Here is a 17298-nt window from a genome sequence, read left to right as displayed (position 1 = left end):
GGTACAAAGGTATATAAAGGCAAAGTTTCCATCTGGAGGCAACCAGTGTTATCAGATATCTTTTATACACGTATAGGATGCTGTTCTGATGTTAGCACAGTGGCTGCAAGTCACAGGTGCCAGAGCCAGACTTCCTGGTTTCAAATCCTAGTTCTGCCACGTACCAGCTGTGCAAATCCTAGTTCAACCACTTACCAGCTGTGTGACCTCAGGAAAATTCCTTCACCTCTCTGCACCTTAGTTTACTCAGCAGTAAAATGAAGATAGTAGTAGTACCTGATCATAGGGTCATTGTGAGGATTTAAATGAGTAGTATATGTGAAGCTCATAGAATAGCCACAATTTAAAATGGCAGCTATTCTCTCTATAATTATAATTCTTCCCTTCTCTTTTTTTTTTTTTTTTTTTTTTGTCTTTTTTAGGGCCACACCCACGGCACATGGAAGTTCCCAGGCTAGGGGTCGAATCAGAGCTGTAGCTGCCAGCCTACACCACAGTCACAGCAACACAGTATCCCAGCCGCGTCTGCACCCTACACCACACCTCAGAGCAACACAGGATCCTTAACCCACTGAGCAAGGCCAGGGATCGAATCTGCAACCCCATGGTTACCAGTCAGGTTCGTCAACCACTGAGCCACAGCAGGAACCCCCTTCTCTTTGTATACAATTCCCAGAGAGTTAAATAAGTTTGCATGTCTTACTCAACTATCTTGGTAGTAATTACACAGCTCCATATTATTAGTAATGACAGCTACATAGCAGTCCATTCTGAGGCTCTGAGATTGTTTTTAAACAGGCCACCAGTAATGAGCACTTAAGGAGTGTCCATACAGCACACAGCGTATTATCTTATACATAACTCTTTTAGCACATGTATGAATTTATCTGTAAGATAAATCCATAGAAGTGTAAATGCTGAGCCACATATATGTATTTTTTAGTTTGCTATATTTTGCCAAATTACCCTCTATAAACGTTCTACCAATTTAACTTCCACTGGCAATTTATGAGAATGCCTGTTTCTGGAGTTCCCGTCGTGGCGCAGTGGTTAACGAATCCGACTAGGAACCATGAGGTTGCGGGTTGGTCCTTGCCTTTGCTCAGTGGGTTAACGATCTGGCGTTGCCATGAGCTGTGATGTAGGTTGCAGACGTGGCTCGGATCCCGAGTTGCTGTGGCTCTGGCGTAGGCCAGTGGCTACAGCTCCGATTCGACCCCTAGCCTGGGAAACTCCATATGCCGCGGGAGCAGCCCAAAGAAATGGCAAAAAGACAAAAAAAAAAAAAAAGAATGCCTGTTTCTGGCCAACTTGCTACTATGGAGCATTACCAAACTTTTTTTATATTCATCACCCTCAAAGGTGAAAAACAGTGTCTTAGATTTTATAGGCATTTCTTTTAGCATGAGTGAGGTTGAGCATCTTAAATTCCAATTGTGTTTATCTGCTGGATTTTGCAACACGGCAACTGCCATTGACCTTGGTGGGTCTTAGTAGCATGAAGGAGGGGTAGTCCAATTAAGAGAGGACTGAGGAATGAACAGGATACAAAGTGCAGAGTCGGAAAAGGCAACACTTTTACTAAGGAAGAGAGAAACAGAGGAGATGGTTGGAGGGGGAGGGTTTTTTCTAACTGTGCTTAAAATGCAGACGAGAAGAAACCCTCAGGATCCTGACCTATGTTTAAATTGCAGGGACTTTGGGCACTGCCGATAACCTGCTGAGCGACCTTGTACACGTCGCTTAACCTCTCTGGGGACTCATTTTCCTTACCTGTAAAAATGAGGCCAATAGTCCCTACCACATAGGGCTGTCCTAAAGATTAAATAAGTGAATACGGTCAACAAATTAAGTAAAGGGTCTGGCAAACTGTCTTACTGGAGGGCCGAACGGTGCACCTCGCCCCAGATCTCTAGCTGTGTTTTCAAAGATAATGATGGGGGACCATTCTCACGGTTCCAGGCTCCGGGCTGGAATGGCGGCAGGGAGATTTAGGGACCGTTGTTGTGCGCAGGCGCGCGCGGAGAGAGAGAAGGGGGCGCGGGAGGCGGAGCTACGGCCGCCTGGGCTGTTCCGACGATCGCGCACCGCCCCCCCCCGCGCCCCGCGCCCGCCCTTGCTGGCAGGCGCCTCCCGCCCCCCGCATTGCTGATGCTGCTGCTGGCCGACATGGACGTGGTGAATCAGGTACGCGTTCCAGCACCGCGGACAGAGCCCGCCGCTGCCCGGCCTCCTCGCCCGGTCGCAGCGAATCCGCGGACTCTAAGAGGTGGTGGCCAGAATCCAAGCAGCGGACCACTGGTCCCTGGCTCTGGGGATGGGGTCTGCGGCAGGCGAGGGGAAGAAGGGGGAGGTGGAGAAAAGAAGGGGTGCGCCCTTTGCCGCAGCGAGGGCCGACCTCACTGCCGCAGCGGGGGCCGCCAGAAGCCAGTTCCTTACAGGAGACCGGGAAGGAGAGGGGTCTGGGAGCTAGGGTATAGGCAAGGAGGGAGGGGAGGGGAGGGTGGAAGAAAGATGGGGGGTGCTGCGGATGAGCTAGGAAATAGAGCGACAGAAGGCGTGGGGGCGGGGATGGAAGCGAGGGCTGACACCTGCCCCTTCTAAACAGAGACGGTACCCTGGTGGACGACCACCTCGTCCCCCAGAGCAGACCAAGGGGGAAGACGATTGGTTTCGCTTCTCCGAAACCCCTATTCTCCCTTCCCCCGGCACGTATGCAGTGAAGCCATGTCCCAGCCCTCCTCCTCCTTAATCGGTCCAGACCCTCTCTGCCATTGCACTCTTCTTCACCACCTCAGAACCTCGCCCATCTCTAACCAGGACTAACCCCTCCCACCTTCATCACCTCAGACACCCCGCGACCATCATCTGACTCACCTTTACCGCTGCAGACCCCTCCCCCACCCTAGCCAACCCGACTCCCTCCCTGGTGTGACTCACCTTCGCCACCCAAGACCCCCCTCCCCCACCCTAGTGAACCCCAAATCCTTCCTCACTTTCTCCACCCAATCCCTTTCACCATCTGTCTCACCTTTACCGTTTCGGACCTTCTCCCCTTCCCTAACTAGTCCTGACTCCATCCTCACCTTTTTCACCCCTGACCCCCTCTGCCGTTTATCTCACCAACCCCCCAGACCTCCCCACCAGCCCTGAATCCTAGGGAATCTTCTCTCAGAGACCCTGAGCTCACACCTTCCCCAAAGTGTCACTTTCTCCTTTTCACCTCCTCTCCCAACGTCACTCCGTCCCCGAGGTCATATGCCTTATCCCCAGGGGTCATTGCCTGGTGGCCTTGCCCCTCACCTCCTTCTCCATCCCAAACAACCCCACCCCTCCCCACCGTTTGTCTCTTCAGCTGGTGGCCGGGGGTCAGTTCCGGGTGGTCAAGGAGCCCCTCGGCTTCGTGAAGGTGCTGCAATGGGTGAGTGTGGCCTGGGCTGTAGGGAGAAAGAGGGAGGTAGTGGGGTCTGGAAGAGCAGGGGTGGAGAAGGGATGGGGAGGGGGAATGGGGGGGCTGAAGGGGGATGGGGAAATTGGGTTCCAAGGTGAAGTCCCAGAGGGTTGGGACCAGAGAATGGACAGGCTGTGCTGTGATATAACATAAGGCCAAGGGTACCCCCATTGTGAAGCGGAAGACTGTGGCGTCCTACTTCCTCCTCTCCGGAGGTGAGAAAGGGGCAGGGGAGATGGAGCCCGAAGGTGGTTGCTGTAGGGAGAGATGCAAAACCAGAGAAGCCCAGAGACAGTAAAGGAGACAGGGAGGATGGGAGAACAGAAATGATGGCGACAGAGATAGAAATACCAAGAAAAAAAGAGATACAGAGATGAGAGAGAGACAAACAGAAAGAGACAAAGAAAAGGGAGACAGAGAAGGATGCACAGAGAAAAGAAGAAGCCAAGAGAAACCAGACCTAGGAAGAGAGGAAGAGACATGGGGTGAGGGAGAGCGAAAGAAGAGACCCTCCAGGAAAAGAGAAACCGATAAACACAAAGAGGCAGGAGGGAGGGAGAGAGCGCGCACCATAGAGAGAATGAGTCAGAGACAGACCAGGGAGATAGAGAGAGACCAAGAAACGGAAAGACAGACAGACAGACACGCGCACATTCAGACAGAGAGAAGAGGCAGAAAGAGACAGACTTAGCTACCAGAGAGGCAGAGACAAGCAGAGATACAGAGAGACGAGAGACATCTGAGAAAGACACAGACACATCAAGAAACAGAGCCAGAGATACCGAAAGAAATAGAGACACAGAGAATAGCAGAGATAGGTAGAAAACAGATAGAGATACAGAGGCAGACAGAGGAGCCGAGAGACCAAGGCAGAAGAAAGGGGTCAGGGCATTGAGAGGCAAGAGACCAAGAGAGACACCAGGAGAAAGACTGGAAGAGGTAGCCACACCCCTCTAATCAGCTTGTCCTTGGGACTGAGGAGCCCTGATTAGGGGATGGGGGTGGGGACGAGTCCATCTGCTGCTGCCTATGCTGGGCCCCCATCTGTCCAGAGGAGGGCATCCCTGTCCGGGTGCACACAGGCTCACCATGGTCATCCCCGTCCCTGCTGCCCAAGGTCTTTGCCATCTTCGCCTTTGCCACATGCGGCAGTTACAGTGGGGAGTTCCAGCTGAGTGTGGAATGTGCCAACAAGACCAAGAGTGACCTCAACATCAAGGTCGAATTCGAGTACCCCTTCAGGTGTGCGCCCCCCCCCCCCGCCCTAACCCACCCCTGGGATCCTGACAGACTGGGGGGGGAGCGTAAGTGGGGGAGGGGGGGACCCGCCAGCACCTTCTCCCCAGGGGCTCCTGACCAGCCCCCACCGCAGGAGACCACACCCACTCAGTTCACTGCACATGCACTGAGCACCTACCTTGTGCCTGGCACTGCTCTGGACATTTAGAATATGTGGCGACCAAGACAGGCATAGGCTCTTGCCCTCTGGGGCTATGTTCTAGTGAAGGGGAGGGGCAGGAGACTGGCAATAAACAAGATTCAAAATTTTAAACACACACACAAGGAGATATATATATATATACTTAACACAGTAGGTGCTCAATTAATGGTAACTAATATCATTACTTAAATACCATTCATTCATTCCATACACATTTTTTGAGAACCTATTATATGTCAGGTATTGCTCAAAGTGCTAGGGATATAACAGTGAACAAAACAGACCAAGCTCCTTACTCTCCTGGAGCCAGCATGATAACAAATAAACAAACTGCAGGTTAGGAGAAATCCAAGCAGGGGCTCCTCATGCGGGGTTTTATGATGGGGAAAAATGAGGGGTGCTGCTTAGCTCTAAGGAAGGATGAAACCCAATCCAGCACTTCTGAGAGTTCTCAAGCTCAGACCAGACCCTGGATGCTAGGTATTTGAGAGTGAGCACAAGCAGGCAAGGTCATTGCCCTCATGCAGATAGACGCATACCTCCTAGGAGTGGGGAGACAGAGATCCACAGATACAATTTCATCAGAGGCTCCTGAGGCGCTTCCACTACTAGGACAAATTGCATAACTGCTCTGGGTCTCATTGTCCTCATCTGTAAGAGGGGATAATAACCACTTTACAGGAGTTCCCGTCGTGGTGCAGTGGTTAACGAATCTGAATCCGACTAGGAACCATGAGGTTGTGGGTTCAATCCCTGGCCTTGCTCAGTGGGTTGGGGATCCAGCATTGCCCTGAACTGTGGTGTAGGTTGCAGATGCAGCTCAGATCCCACGTTGCTGTGGCTCTGGTATAGGCCGGTGGCTACAGCTGCGATTCGACCCCTAGCCTGGGAACCTCCATATGCCACAGGAGCGGCCCTAGAAAAGGCAAAAAAACAAAAAAAAAAACAAAAAAAAACAAAAAAAAACACTTTACAGACTTATGATACATAGTAAATGAATTAATACTTGTAAAATGCTTAGCACAGTGTCAGGCCCACAATATGTGCTCCATAAACATTTGTTAATATATAAGAAAAATAAATACGTTTAAGGGACTCAGGGAAGAGGTCAGCGATTGAACTGGAAAGTAGGGATTTTTTTTTTGTCTTTTTAGGGCCACACCCTCGGCTTATGCAAGTTCCCAGGCTAGGGGTCTAATCGGAGCTGTAGCTCCTTAACCCACTGAGTGAGGCCAGGGATCGAACCCGCTTCCTCATGGATACTAGTCAGGTTCATTACCACTGAACTAGGATGGGAACTCCCGAAAGAAGGGATTTTTGAGCACTAGGTGTAAATATAGGATGAGAAGGAAGACTGAAGAGAGGAAAAGCCAGCACAGGCCCTGAGCAATAACGAAAAAAAAAGGGGGGTACCAGAGTTCCCACTGTGGCTCGGTGGGTTAAGGGCCTGGCATTGCCACAGCTGTGGCATAGGTCACAGTTCTGGCTCAGATTCCATCCCTGGTCCAGGAACTTCCATATGCTGTGGGTGCAGCTGAAAAATATTTATTTATTTTATTTATTTATTATTTATTTATTTATTTATTTTGCTTTTTAGGGCCACACCCACGGCATATGAAGGCTCCCAAGCTAGGGGTCTAATCGGAGCTACAGCTGCCGGCCTTCACCACAGCCACAGCAATGCCAGATCCTTAACCCACTGAGCAAGGCCAGGGATTGAACTCGCAACTTCATGGTTCCCAGACAGATTTGTTTCTGCTGCACCATGATGGGAACTCCTGCAAAACCAAAAAGAAAGAAAGACAGAAAAAAGGGTGCCAAGGAGGCGTGGTCTGAGAGGCTGAGGGGCTTGTGGCAACGGGGGATCCACAGGTTCACAGAAGCCAAGAGAGATTAGGAAAGGAGCAGGCGTTGAAGCATGGGATAATGCCAAGAGCAGGCCCTTTGGGGACCCAGAAGACTACAGAAATCTGTGGACCCCCCCCCAATCCAACACCTCCCAAGCCTGGGACCTCAGGTCCTGAGGATCTTCCCTTTACCCACGAGTCTCCCAGAAAAAAAATACTTTGCCCTCTGTCCCCATGACTAACCCTACCACTGCCTCAATAATCCCCCCAAAGGCCCCTTATTCCCCCTAGAAACTTGGAAACTCAAACCCAGATCCAACTCCTAGCACCACCATTTAGCAGCCATATAGCCCTGGGCAAGTAACATAACCTTGCTGAGCCTGGTTTGTGCATCTATAAAACAGGTATAGGAATGCCTGCTTTTTGTGGGGGAGGGTCATTAAATGAGGCAGTTGTGTGAAATGCTTAGAGGTCATCAATAAGTGGAAGCCCTGGAGTTCCCATCGTGGCTCAGTGGCTAACAAACCCCGACTAGTATCCATGAGGATGAGGGTTCGATCCCCGGCCTGGCTCAGTGGGTGAAGGATCCGGCGTTGCCGTGAGCTGTAGTGTAGGTCACAGATGCGGCTCCGATCTGGCGTTGCTGTGGCCGTGGCGTAGGCCGGCAGCTGTAGCTCCGATTGGACCCCCAGCCTGGGAACCTCCATATGCCATGGGTGCAGCCCTAAAAAGACAAAAGACCAAAAAAAATAAATAAATAAGTGCAAGCCCTTCCCTTAGGCCCTTTGCTACACAAGGGCCCTTGGCCCCATTTGCTCATCTCAGGATCCTGCCTCTCCTCCCCTCGCTGACCTGAGGCCAGAGCTCTGGGACCTCACCCTAGTCTTTGTCGCCTCTCACACCCTCCTTTATTTTATTTTTTTTAATTTTTATTTATTTATTTATTTTCCTTTTTAGGGCTGCACCTGCAGCATATGGAAGTTCCCAGGCTAGGAGTCCAATCGGAGCTGCAGCTGCTGGCCTACGCCACAGCCACAGTCATGCCAGATCCAAGCTGCATCTGCGACCCACACCACAGCTCATGGCAACGCCGGATCCTTAACCCACCGAGCAAGGCCAGGGATCGAACCCACAACCTCATAGATACTAGTTAGATTGATTCTTAGCCTGCTGAGCCACGACGGAGTTCCCTCCCTGCACACACTCCTGATGACCCCTCTTCCATCACACCATAGGAAAGGCCTTAGCCCCAGATGCTTCTCAATCTGCCTGCCCACCCCCCACCCACACCTCACATACATGCACCCTGTTCCAGCATCCCTTCTACCTGCCTGTCTTTCTGTCTGTCTGTCTCCTCCTATTTTGTAGTCTCTGGGCCTTCCTCTGCTAAGTACACATTTGTCTTTCTCTTGGGGACCTGAAGGGAAGTGGGAAGAAGAGTCAATGTGGGAAAAACACGGGGTTCAGATCCCAACTCTGTCATTCCCGTGCCAGCTGTGTGACTCTAGGCAAGTTAGTGCATCTCTCAGAGCCTCTGTCTCTGTCTACTTTTTTTTTTCTTTTTTCCTTTTCTAGGGCCGCTCCCGCAGCATGTGGAGGTTCCCAGGCCAGGGGTCTAATTGGAGCTGTAGCCGCTGCCCTATGCCAGAGCCACAACAACTTGGGATCTAAGCCACCTCTGCAACCTACCCCACAGCTCACGGCAACGCTGGATCCTTAACCCACTGAGCAAGGCCAGGGATCGAACCCACAACCTCATGGTTCCTAGTCGGATTCGTTAACCACTGAGCCACGACGGGAACTCCTCCTGTCTCTGTCTACTTCATTTAATAAACATGTATTGAGCGCCTACTTTGTGGCAGCACTGTTCCAGGCCTTAAGGGGACCACCGGCAATGAAACAAAGGAAAAAGCCCTACCCTCCTGTAGTTATGGCAACAGTCAAGCAAAAAAGTAAAATACATGGTATGTCAGATGGGGGTGTCACAGCTATAGTGAAAAATGGAGCAAAGAAAGGGAATAAAGAGTGCTGGGAGGGAATGGTTAGATTTAATTTGAATGACTGAGATCAGGGAAGGCCTCACGGAGAAGGTGACAAACTTGAAAAAGATCAAGTGGGGAGTTCCCGTTATGGCTTGGGGGTTAAGGACCTGACGTTGTCTCTGTGAGGATGCGGGTTTGATTCCTGGCCTTGCTCAATGGGTTAAGGATCCTGCGTCACCTTAAGCTATGGCATCGGTTGTAGATGAGGCTTGGATCCTGTGTTGCCGTGGCTGTGGTGCAGGCTGGCAGCTGCAGCTCCAATTCGACCCCAGGCCCGGGAACTTCCATATGCCTCGGGTGCAGCTGTAAAAAGAAAAAGAAAAAAAAGATCAAGTGGGTAAGCCACGAAGATATCTAGGAGACTTAGCATTCCAGTGCAAAGATTCTAGTATGGGAGGGTGCCTGGTATGTTCTATGAATAACAAAGGGGCCAAAGCATCCAGGCTGGAGTGAGGGATGGATAACACCTATTTCACCAGGATGCTGTCCGCAATCAATAAGATGTGACTGGTACACAGTAGGTGCTCGTGCGTGATTATTCCCTCCTATTCCTGGGACCTTGTCAGAATCTGGGGGACCCGTGGCTGGGCAATCGGGAGGCGCAGGGAGTTCTTAGGGCCTGGGCCACACCCACCCACCTTTCTCTGCAGGCTGCACGAAGTGTACTTTGAGGCACCCACCTGCCAAGCGGGCACTAAAAAAGTCTTCCTTGTGGGGAACTACTCCTCATCGGCTGAATTCTTTGTCACCGTGGCCGTCTTTGCCTTCCTCTACTCCATGGGGGCTCTGGCTACCTACATCTTCCTGCAGAACAAGTACCGAGAGAACAACAAAGGGCCCATGCTGGTGAGCTCCCGCCACCCCACCCCACCCCCCAGCCACTCACCTGCATGCAGGGGCCAGGGGCCCTGGATCCTCGGGGACACGGCCATGTTCAGAGGCCACGCCAAATCCCAGACAGGCCCACATGCAATTGGCGCTGATAACCACACACGTTCCTGCTGCTGCTGCTGCTGCTGCTATAAGCATCACAGACACCAAATCGTAGAGTGACAGGGACACGTCTGCAGCCCACGCAGAATCCCAGACACCTGGAAACTTGCCACCTCTCACAAAACCACACAGTCTAGATGAAAGAAAGGAGCACACAGAGGTTCGTTGTGACAGTCAGGCTTGTCATCATGCCACACAGACACACTGATTCCTACACAGCTGTATTCATTCAGCCCCATCTCAGACACAAAATGACACAAATTCCCACATTGAGATGAAAGTGGAAAGACGCACTGCATTCCACGGATTCCACAACCATCCCATAGAATCCTCCTCTACCCACCCACACCACATGCCGCAATCACACTCCCACATCCTCTGTGTCACACACACAAGGCTAGGAGGGCCACCTTCAAGTGAGTGTTGAGGGCTTCAAGAGCTCGAAAGACAGGGGAGAGACAAGCTTCTTTGGGGGGATCCCTCCTCCCAAGAAAGCCTGTGATCTGAGGAGGCCCCACAGCCCGGCAGGAAGCAGCCCACTCACGGTGCTCCCCTACCCATCCTAGGACTTTCTGGCCACCGCAGTGTTCGCCTTCATGTGGCTGGTTAGCTCATCAGCCTGGGCCAAGGGGCTGTCAGATGTGAAGATGGCCACGGACCCAGAGAACATTATCAATGAGATGGATGTCTGCCACCAGCCTGGGAATACCTGCAAGGAGCTGAGGGACCCTGTGACCTCTGGCCTCAACACCTCGGTGGTAAGCCCTAGGAAGCTGGCCTGACCAGCTGGGGAGGGTGGCTGGGAAACTTAAGTCTGACATGGGGAGTGGTGGAGAGAGAGAACGAGGGAAAAATTCAGAGGAAATTCAAGAGGACCCCCTGGAGGAGGCATGCCAACAAGAGACTTGAAGGATGAGATAGCAACTGCAACCCCTGTGACACCAGACTGTCCCCGAGAGGGGAACGTGAGATCGTCTGTCCAATTAGGTGTGGGAGACCTGGATCCTAGGCCCAGCCTAGTCATGCAGAATCGCTGGCGACTCAGTAAGTACCCTCTTGGGACCTGTTTCCTCATAAGCAAAATGAAAGCATTTAACTTGAAATGTTGCCCATCTGGACGCCCCCTACTGGCCAGAATCAGATAAGCTCAAATCCCAGCTCTGCCACTTGCAAGCTCTGTGACCTAAAGCTAATTACTCAGCCTGTCAGGCCTCAATTTGAGCATATAACTTGAAAATAAGAGGTCCTGCTCCGAAGTTGAGTATTTCACGAATAACATACAAAGCGCTTAAAAAAGGGCCTGGCACATGGTAAGTGGAATACAAGATGCTAGGATTCCAACTCCTTTTTTTTTTTTTTTTTTTTTGGTCAGTTGTTGGCTGTGAGATCTTGTGCAGCTTAGCCTCTCTGGGCCTCAGTTTCCTCAGCTGTAAAGTGGAAATATTACTTCCCGTCACCAAATTGAATTACGTTGTATATATCTATACAAATTCCATATATTTGTTTTAATATAAAAGTATATAATTATATACTTTATACATGTGTATTTATATATTTGTATATACATATGTGCATATGTGCATTTAGTAGTGGCATATCTACATATTTAATAAAAATGTGTGCTTAACATTTTACTATATATTACAATTTAGGATTCGTTTACCATATTTTATACATATATAAACTATATATATGCAAATATATAAACACATAAGTAATACTGATATATCTCGACATCTCTGGGAAGCTGAATTCTAACACGCCACGCACCCCACTCCCCGCCAAGGTGATTTTCTTCTGCACATAGACATTCATGCGCTGGGACTCAGAGGGTCTAGGGTTTCAGAAACCACTACCCTCTGGGAACCTGCAAATCCAAGCCTGACGCAAGCGGCCTCGACGTCCCCCGGGGCCGGCAGGGCAATGGGTGCAGGACGACAGCCGAGCTTTGCTTCCCACAGGTGTTCGGCTTCCTGAACCTGGTGCTCTGGGTCGGCAACCTGTGGTTCGTGTTCAAGGAGACAGGCTGGGCTGCCCCATTCCTGCGCGCTCCTCCCGGCGCCCCCGAGAAGCAACCGGCGCCCGGTGATGCCTACGGCGAGGCAGGCTACGGGCAGGGCCCGGGCGGCTATGGGCCCCAGGACTCCTACGGGCCCCAGGGCGGCTATCAGCCTGACTACGGGCAGCCAGCCAGCGGCGGTGGCGGTGGCTACGGGCCTCAGGGCGACTACGGGCAGCAAGGCTACGGCCCTCAGGGTGCGCCCACCTCCTTCTCCAATCAGATGTAGTCTGGTGAGTGACGGGCGGGCGGTGCGGCCAAGGACGGCTCATGAAAGTAGACGGGCGGGTCAATGAACCAATGAGAGTCAAGATTAAATGGTACGTAGGACACTGACCGGACAAATAAGGATGGGAGTTTGAAGGAGCCAATGGAGAGGCGGAGCTACATGCTAAGGGCGGAAAAACTAGCCAATGATGGAGAGTAGGAGAGTGGTGCTTGAAAATGGGCAGAATGAAGAGCCAATGGGAGAGAGGTAGAAGGGCTGCTTTGAGGGAAGGGAGTTGAGAGCGAAGCGAGTAGAACAACCGTGGAGTAGAGGGAGTAGCAGAAGGACTTGAGTGGTGGGGGATCGGTCGGGCGCAGGAACCTAGGAAGGAAGAGGAGGCGGGGGTGTCTTAGCCAATATGTTAGGATAAAGCCAACACAGTGAGGATCATGAAGGTCACACAAACTCACCAATTCGGAAAGAGGTGATAGATCCGCCACCTCTTCGCAACCCTGGAGATGAGGGAGGTGGCATGGAATTTCAAAGAGGGAAAGGGGCGGGGCAGAGTGAGGGCTTCTGGTTGGGCCTCAAAAGAGAAGTGAGATTTTCCGCACATTTGAGATGGGAAGATGGGGAGAAGCAGGTGGAGGACTTGAGATGGGAAAGGCAAGGAGGTGGCTACACGTGAGTGGATGTAGCTTCCGGCACTTGGCCAGGATGGAAAGGGCAGGGAGGAGTGTATTAGGCATCTCAGATCTAATTCATTAAAAAATCCTGTTGGCTCTACCTTGAAAATATACCCATAATTTTCCCACTGTGCCCTTGGACCTCCACCCCTATTCCCGATATATTCTACTCACAGCGTGGGGAGCAATCCTGTTAAATCCTAAATCAAGCCATGACCTTTCTATGCACAGAGCTCAGATGGGGACTCCATCTCACTCTGATTAAAAGCCAAAGCCTTCATTATGGCCCACCCCTCACTTCTCTGACCTTTCACCTCCAACTGCTACCCCCACCCCATAGACACACACCCTATTCCAGCCATACTGGCTACCTCGATGTGCCAGGCACAGCTCAACTGCACAGTCTTGGAACTTGCTTTCCCTCTGGAGTGTCACACCCACACACACTGATTACCTTTCCTGGCCAGCTCCTTACAAGTCCCCTTTCTTCCTTTTTTTTGGGGGGGGGGAACACCCACAACAATGCCAGATCCTTAACCCGCTGAGCCACCAGGGAACTTCTTCACTAGTCTACTTTTCTTTTTCTTTTTCTTTTTTTTTTTTTTGTCTTTTTGCCTTTTCCAGGGCCGCTTCCGTGGCATAGGGAGGTTCCCAGGCTAGGGGTCTAATTGGAGCTGTAGCCACTGGCCTACGCCAGAGCCACAGCAACACAGGATCCAAGCCACGTCTGTGACCCATACCACAGCTCATGGCAACGCCGGATCCTTAACCCACTGAGCAAGGCGAGGGATCGAACCCACAACCTCATGGTTCCTGGTCGGATTTGCTAACCACTGCACCACGACGGGAACTCCTTGTTTTTCCATTTTACTTATTATCACCATACATCATACTAGATATCTCACTTATACATCAAGGTCATTGAAATCTGTCTCCCCTGCTGCAGTGTAAGCTTCACAAAAATGAGGATCGTTGCTTTGCTCAATATAGTTTATCACCAATGAGAACAGTGCCTGTTAACAGACTTTACTGGGTTGTTGGAGGGGGGATCATAATTTCTTTGGTACATAGTCTAGTGAGGGCAAGGTATATCTTCCCAGTAGGGGCAGCTGGGATGAAGCTGACCCCAAGACTCTAAGTAAAGGAAGAAGGAAGGAAGAAAAGACATGGCAGGTGAAGGGTAAAGCCTGGGCAGAGGCATAGCAGCCCAGCCCTTCCCCGAAGGCACCCCTTATGTCTGAACTCCCTCTCTCTCTCTCTCCTTTTTTTTTTTTTTTTTTGCTTTTTTTGCTTTTTTTAGGGCCACACATGCAGCATATGGAGGTTCCCAGGCTAGGGGTCAAATTGGAGATGGGGCTTCTAACCTATGCCACAGCCATAGCAACGCCGGATCCTTAACCGACTGAGCGAGGCCAGAGATCAAACCCACATCTTCATGGATACTGGTTGGGTTTGTAACCCATTGAGCTAAAATGGGAACTCCCCTCTCCTATTTTTTTTTAATTAAAAAAAAATGGGTTTGTAACCCATTGAGCTAAAATGGGAACTCCCCTCTCCTATTATTATTATTATTATTATTTTGTCTTTTTGCTATTTCTTGGGCTGCTCCCGCGGCATATGGAGGTTCCCAGGCTAGGGGTCGAATCGGAGCTGTAGCCGCCGGCCTACACCACAGCCACAGCAACGTGGGATCGGAGCTGCGTCTGCGACCTACACCACAGCTCACGGCAACGCCGGATCGTTAACCCACTGAGCAAGGGCAGGGACCGAACCCGCAACCTCATGGTTCCTAGTCGGATTTGTTAACCACTGCGCCACGACGGGAATTCCCTCCTATTTTTTTTTTAATTAAAAAAAAATGGGAGGGGGGAGTTCCCGTCGCGGCACAGCGGATATGAATCTGACTAGGAACCATGAGGTTGCAGGTTCGGTCCCTGGCCTTGCTCAGGCTGTTAAGGATCCGGCGTTGCCGTGAGCTGTGGTATAGGTCGCAGACGCGGCTCGGATCCTGCGTTGCTGTGGCTGCGTCATAGCTCTGATTCGACCCCTAGCCTGGGAACCTCCATATGCCATGGGTGTGGCCCTAAAAAGAAAAAGAAAAAAATTTGGCCACACCTGTGGCATGTGGAAGTTCCTGGACCAGGGATCAAACCCTCATCACAGTAGTGACAACACCAGACCCTTAACCTGCTAGGCCACCAGGGAACTCCTCCCTCTTCTTTTTGTGTCTTTTGTCTCCACAGGACAGTGCAGCCCGAGAGGATCCCATGGGTAGGCAAGAGCTCAGGAGAAAGCCTGCCCCCCTTCCCACTCCTACACCCCAGGTCTCCATCCCTCAAGCCAGGAGACCCTTAACTGTCTTTGCTGTTTATATATATATATATTATATATAAATATCTATTTATCTGTCTGAGCCCTGCCCCCACTCCGCTCTCCTCATGCAATAGGGGCCCGATCTTGAGTGGGCCCCTCTCTTACCCCTACCCCTTCCCCTTCATCCATTGGCCCCTCTCTGTCCCCTGGCCCTGTGCCCTGGAGTAGGGGGACTCTGAAAGGGGGACAGGGAGGAGACCGAAGGCTGTGTCAGGAGGGTGGGTGCAACTTCAGACTCTCTCCCCCTCTCCCTCGCCTCTACCCAACTGGCCTTGATTCTTCCAGCAATGCCTGAACAAGGGCCATTAGGGAAAATTCAACCCTGAGAGGGGGAGAGAGAAAGAGACTAGGGGAGCTTGGGACCCGAGGTGGTCTTGGCGAGGAGCTCTGGAGTGGAGGAGACCAGTAAGCAGGAGGAGCATTGGGTTCCAGACATACTGGAGCTGGAGTCTCAAGAAGAGGGGTACTCTGGAGCATTCTAGACTGGGGCTTGGAAGGAAGCTTGGAAAGAGTGTGGTTCGAGAAGGGGTGGAGCCCTGAGGGAGGCAGCAGGGGGGCCCAGAGTGGGCGGAGGTTGGAGTATGACAGGGTCCTAGGGAAGGAGTGATTTGGGACCTGGGGACTGGGTTTTCAAAAAACACTGAGGGTCTGGTGCTAGAAGGGGGGGGGCTTGAACTGTATAGTGGAGTGAGACTCCAGAGTGGGCAGGTTTTGCATTGGGACCAGAATCTATGGAAGAGGTGTGGCCTGGAACATTCGGGAGACCGAATGTGATTCTGAAGGGGGCAGAGATCTTGGGCAAGGCAAGAAGAGCGACTCAGGAATGGGTCAAAGTTGGCATGAGGTCGGAGTCCGGGTTCTAGAAAGTTCGGGGCTTGGAGTGGGACACGCCTGGGGGTTTCAAAGGAGGCAGCCCCACCCCAGCAATGGAGCAGTGAAGACAAGGTGTTAGAGTGAGTGGGTTCGGCAGTGGGAAGGGCGGGGCGAGAGGCTTGGCTAGGGGCTGCGACAGCATGGGTCTTGTTAAGGGTGGTGGTGGGGGGACGACAAGGCTGGGGATTGAGGTGGCTGGGGACTGAGGTGACCTGGGAAGAGCTGAGAGGTAAGGTTCGGAGGGTGAAAGGTGGGATCCAGAGAGAGGCAATTCCCCCCCCCCCCCCCCCCGTACCCTTGTCCACCCTGCGATGCGACAGCTAGGTAATCAGAGGACAGAGGCAAAGGGTCTGTGGGGCCGACCTCCCCCCTCTCCCCTTCCCTTGTCTCCTCCCTCTCTCCCTCCACACCCCCATCCGTTTCGGGGTGGTTGGAAACCCGGTCTGGAGCCCCCGTCCTGCACCCTCTGCTGTGTCTGTGATGTCGGTAGTGCCTGTGATTGTGTGTTGCCATTTTGTCTGGCTGTGGCCCCGCCCCCCGTCCCTCCAGGCCACACCCCCCCTTTCCCTTGCCCTTCGGTATTGTTTGAAGACTCCCTCCCCGAGGAAGAACAAATACGATTACTTCTCCTCCCCTAAATAAAGTCCTCAACCACCTAGTGCACACGGCTCTGACTTCTCAGTGCGTCTTTTTTGTTGGGGGATGGAGGTGAAGGGAAAGATTAGGAAGAGGAGACAAGAGGAAGCTCCGCCCCCGACCTGCTGTACACCGTTGGAGTCACCCCGCTGGTTTTGGCCCCTCCAACAGTGTTTTGTGCAGCCCCATCCTCTGTGAAGCCGCCTCCGCTGATCATTCTAAATCACACTCTGAGTAGCCCTGCCCACTGCCCCACTACGGGCCGCGGAATACCCACTCTTTCTAGGATTCGGTTCTAATTCTGGTCCCTTAGCCTTAACCCCTTTCCAGCCCCTGTGAGCCCTGTCCTTGAATCCCCAAAGGATTCAAATAGGAACCACATGGCTCACAGAGAGACTTACCCCTAGCCACCCTCCTCGCATTCTTCATACCCTGGCATCGCTCCATTTCCTTGCCGCCACTCAAGCTGGAGAACCAGGAGGCCGACTAGGCTGCAGGGTCGGGAGGCAGGAAGCCAAGGTGACTCGTTAGTTCTTTCGTTCATTCCCTGTAATCTGTCCTGGGCTCCTCCCTGGAGCTGGGACGTGACCAAGATTGCGTCAGGGGGAGGATGTGTGTGTGTGGGGGGGGGAGTGAGGTCCCTGGCCCCCACGCTGAAAGGCCTGGCTGACCGCCAGCACCGCGGTGCC

At 52.0% G+C, this 17298-nt stretch overlaps 1 protein-coding gene and 1 long non-coding RNA gene across 8 annotated transcripts; one reads left to right on the top strand and one right to left on the bottom strand.

The window, feature by feature from the left end:
- Window positions 1-384: 384 nt before the first annotated feature.
- LOC146394583 (uncharacterized) lies at window positions 385-17165 on the bottom strand. Of its 6 annotated transcripts, XR_014835375.1 has the most exons (5): window positions 17011-17165; window positions 9668-9907; window positions 5432-5543; window positions 1243-4973; window positions 385-454 (listed from the first exon to the last, which is right to left on the bottom strand). It is a non-coding gene; the product is annotated as an uncharacterized LOC146394583 (long non-coding RNA). The 6 variants fall into 6 exon arrangements; XR_014835374.1 differs by having other exon boundaries at window positions 385-4973; XR_014835377.1 differs by having other exon boundaries at window positions 385-4973; window positions 17041-17165.
- SYP (synaptophysin) lies at window positions 2067-16641 on the top strand. Of its 2 annotated transcripts, none has more exons than XM_003135078.6 (7): window positions 2067-2187; window positions 3356-3421; window positions 4569-4693; window positions 9432-9627; window positions 10341-10532; window positions 11736-12066; window positions 14971-16641. In XM_003135078.6, the coding sequence occupies exons 1-6, from the start codon at window positions 2152-2154 to the stop codon at window positions 12060-12062; spliced, it is 942 nt and encodes a 313-aa protein (XP_003135126.2). In that variant the 5' UTR covers window positions 2067-2151; the 3' UTR covers window positions 12063-12066; window positions 14971-16641. The 2 variants fall into 2 exon arrangements, with proteins under 2 accessions (XP_003135126.2, XP_084864025.1); XM_085007899.1 differs by having other exon boundaries at window positions 2160-2269.
- Window positions 17166-17298: the final 133 nt, after the last annotated feature.

Source organism: Sus scrofa, chromosome X, assembly GCF_054392235.1.
Source record: "Sus scrofa isolate SSC_HxYL_T2T_F1_AM1 chromosome X, Sscrofa_HxYL_maternal_Yorkshire_Landrace_v2.0, whole genome shotgun sequence".
NCBI classification, from domain to species: domain Eukaryota; kingdom Metazoa; phylum Chordata; class Mammalia; order Artiodactyla; family Suidae; genus Sus; species Sus scrofa.
Note: the sequence above shows the minus strand (reverse complement) of the source record. Positions and strands in the feature narration are given on the sequence as shown.

Excerpts from the sequence above, each read along its gene's own strand:
- SYP (XM_003135078.6), top strand. The coding sequence starts at position 2,152 with ATGCTGCTGCTGGCCGACATGGACGTGGTGAATCAG. Across the intron at positions 3,422-4,568 it reads TCGTGAAGGTGCTGCAATGG|GTCTTTGCCATCTTCGCCTT; the intron begins GTGAGTGTGGCC and ends CTGCTGCCCAAG. Across the intron at positions 10,533-11,735 it reads CTGGCCTCAACACCTCGGTG|GTGTTCGGCTTCCTGAACCT; the intron begins GTAAGCCCTAGG and ends TGCTTCCCACAG.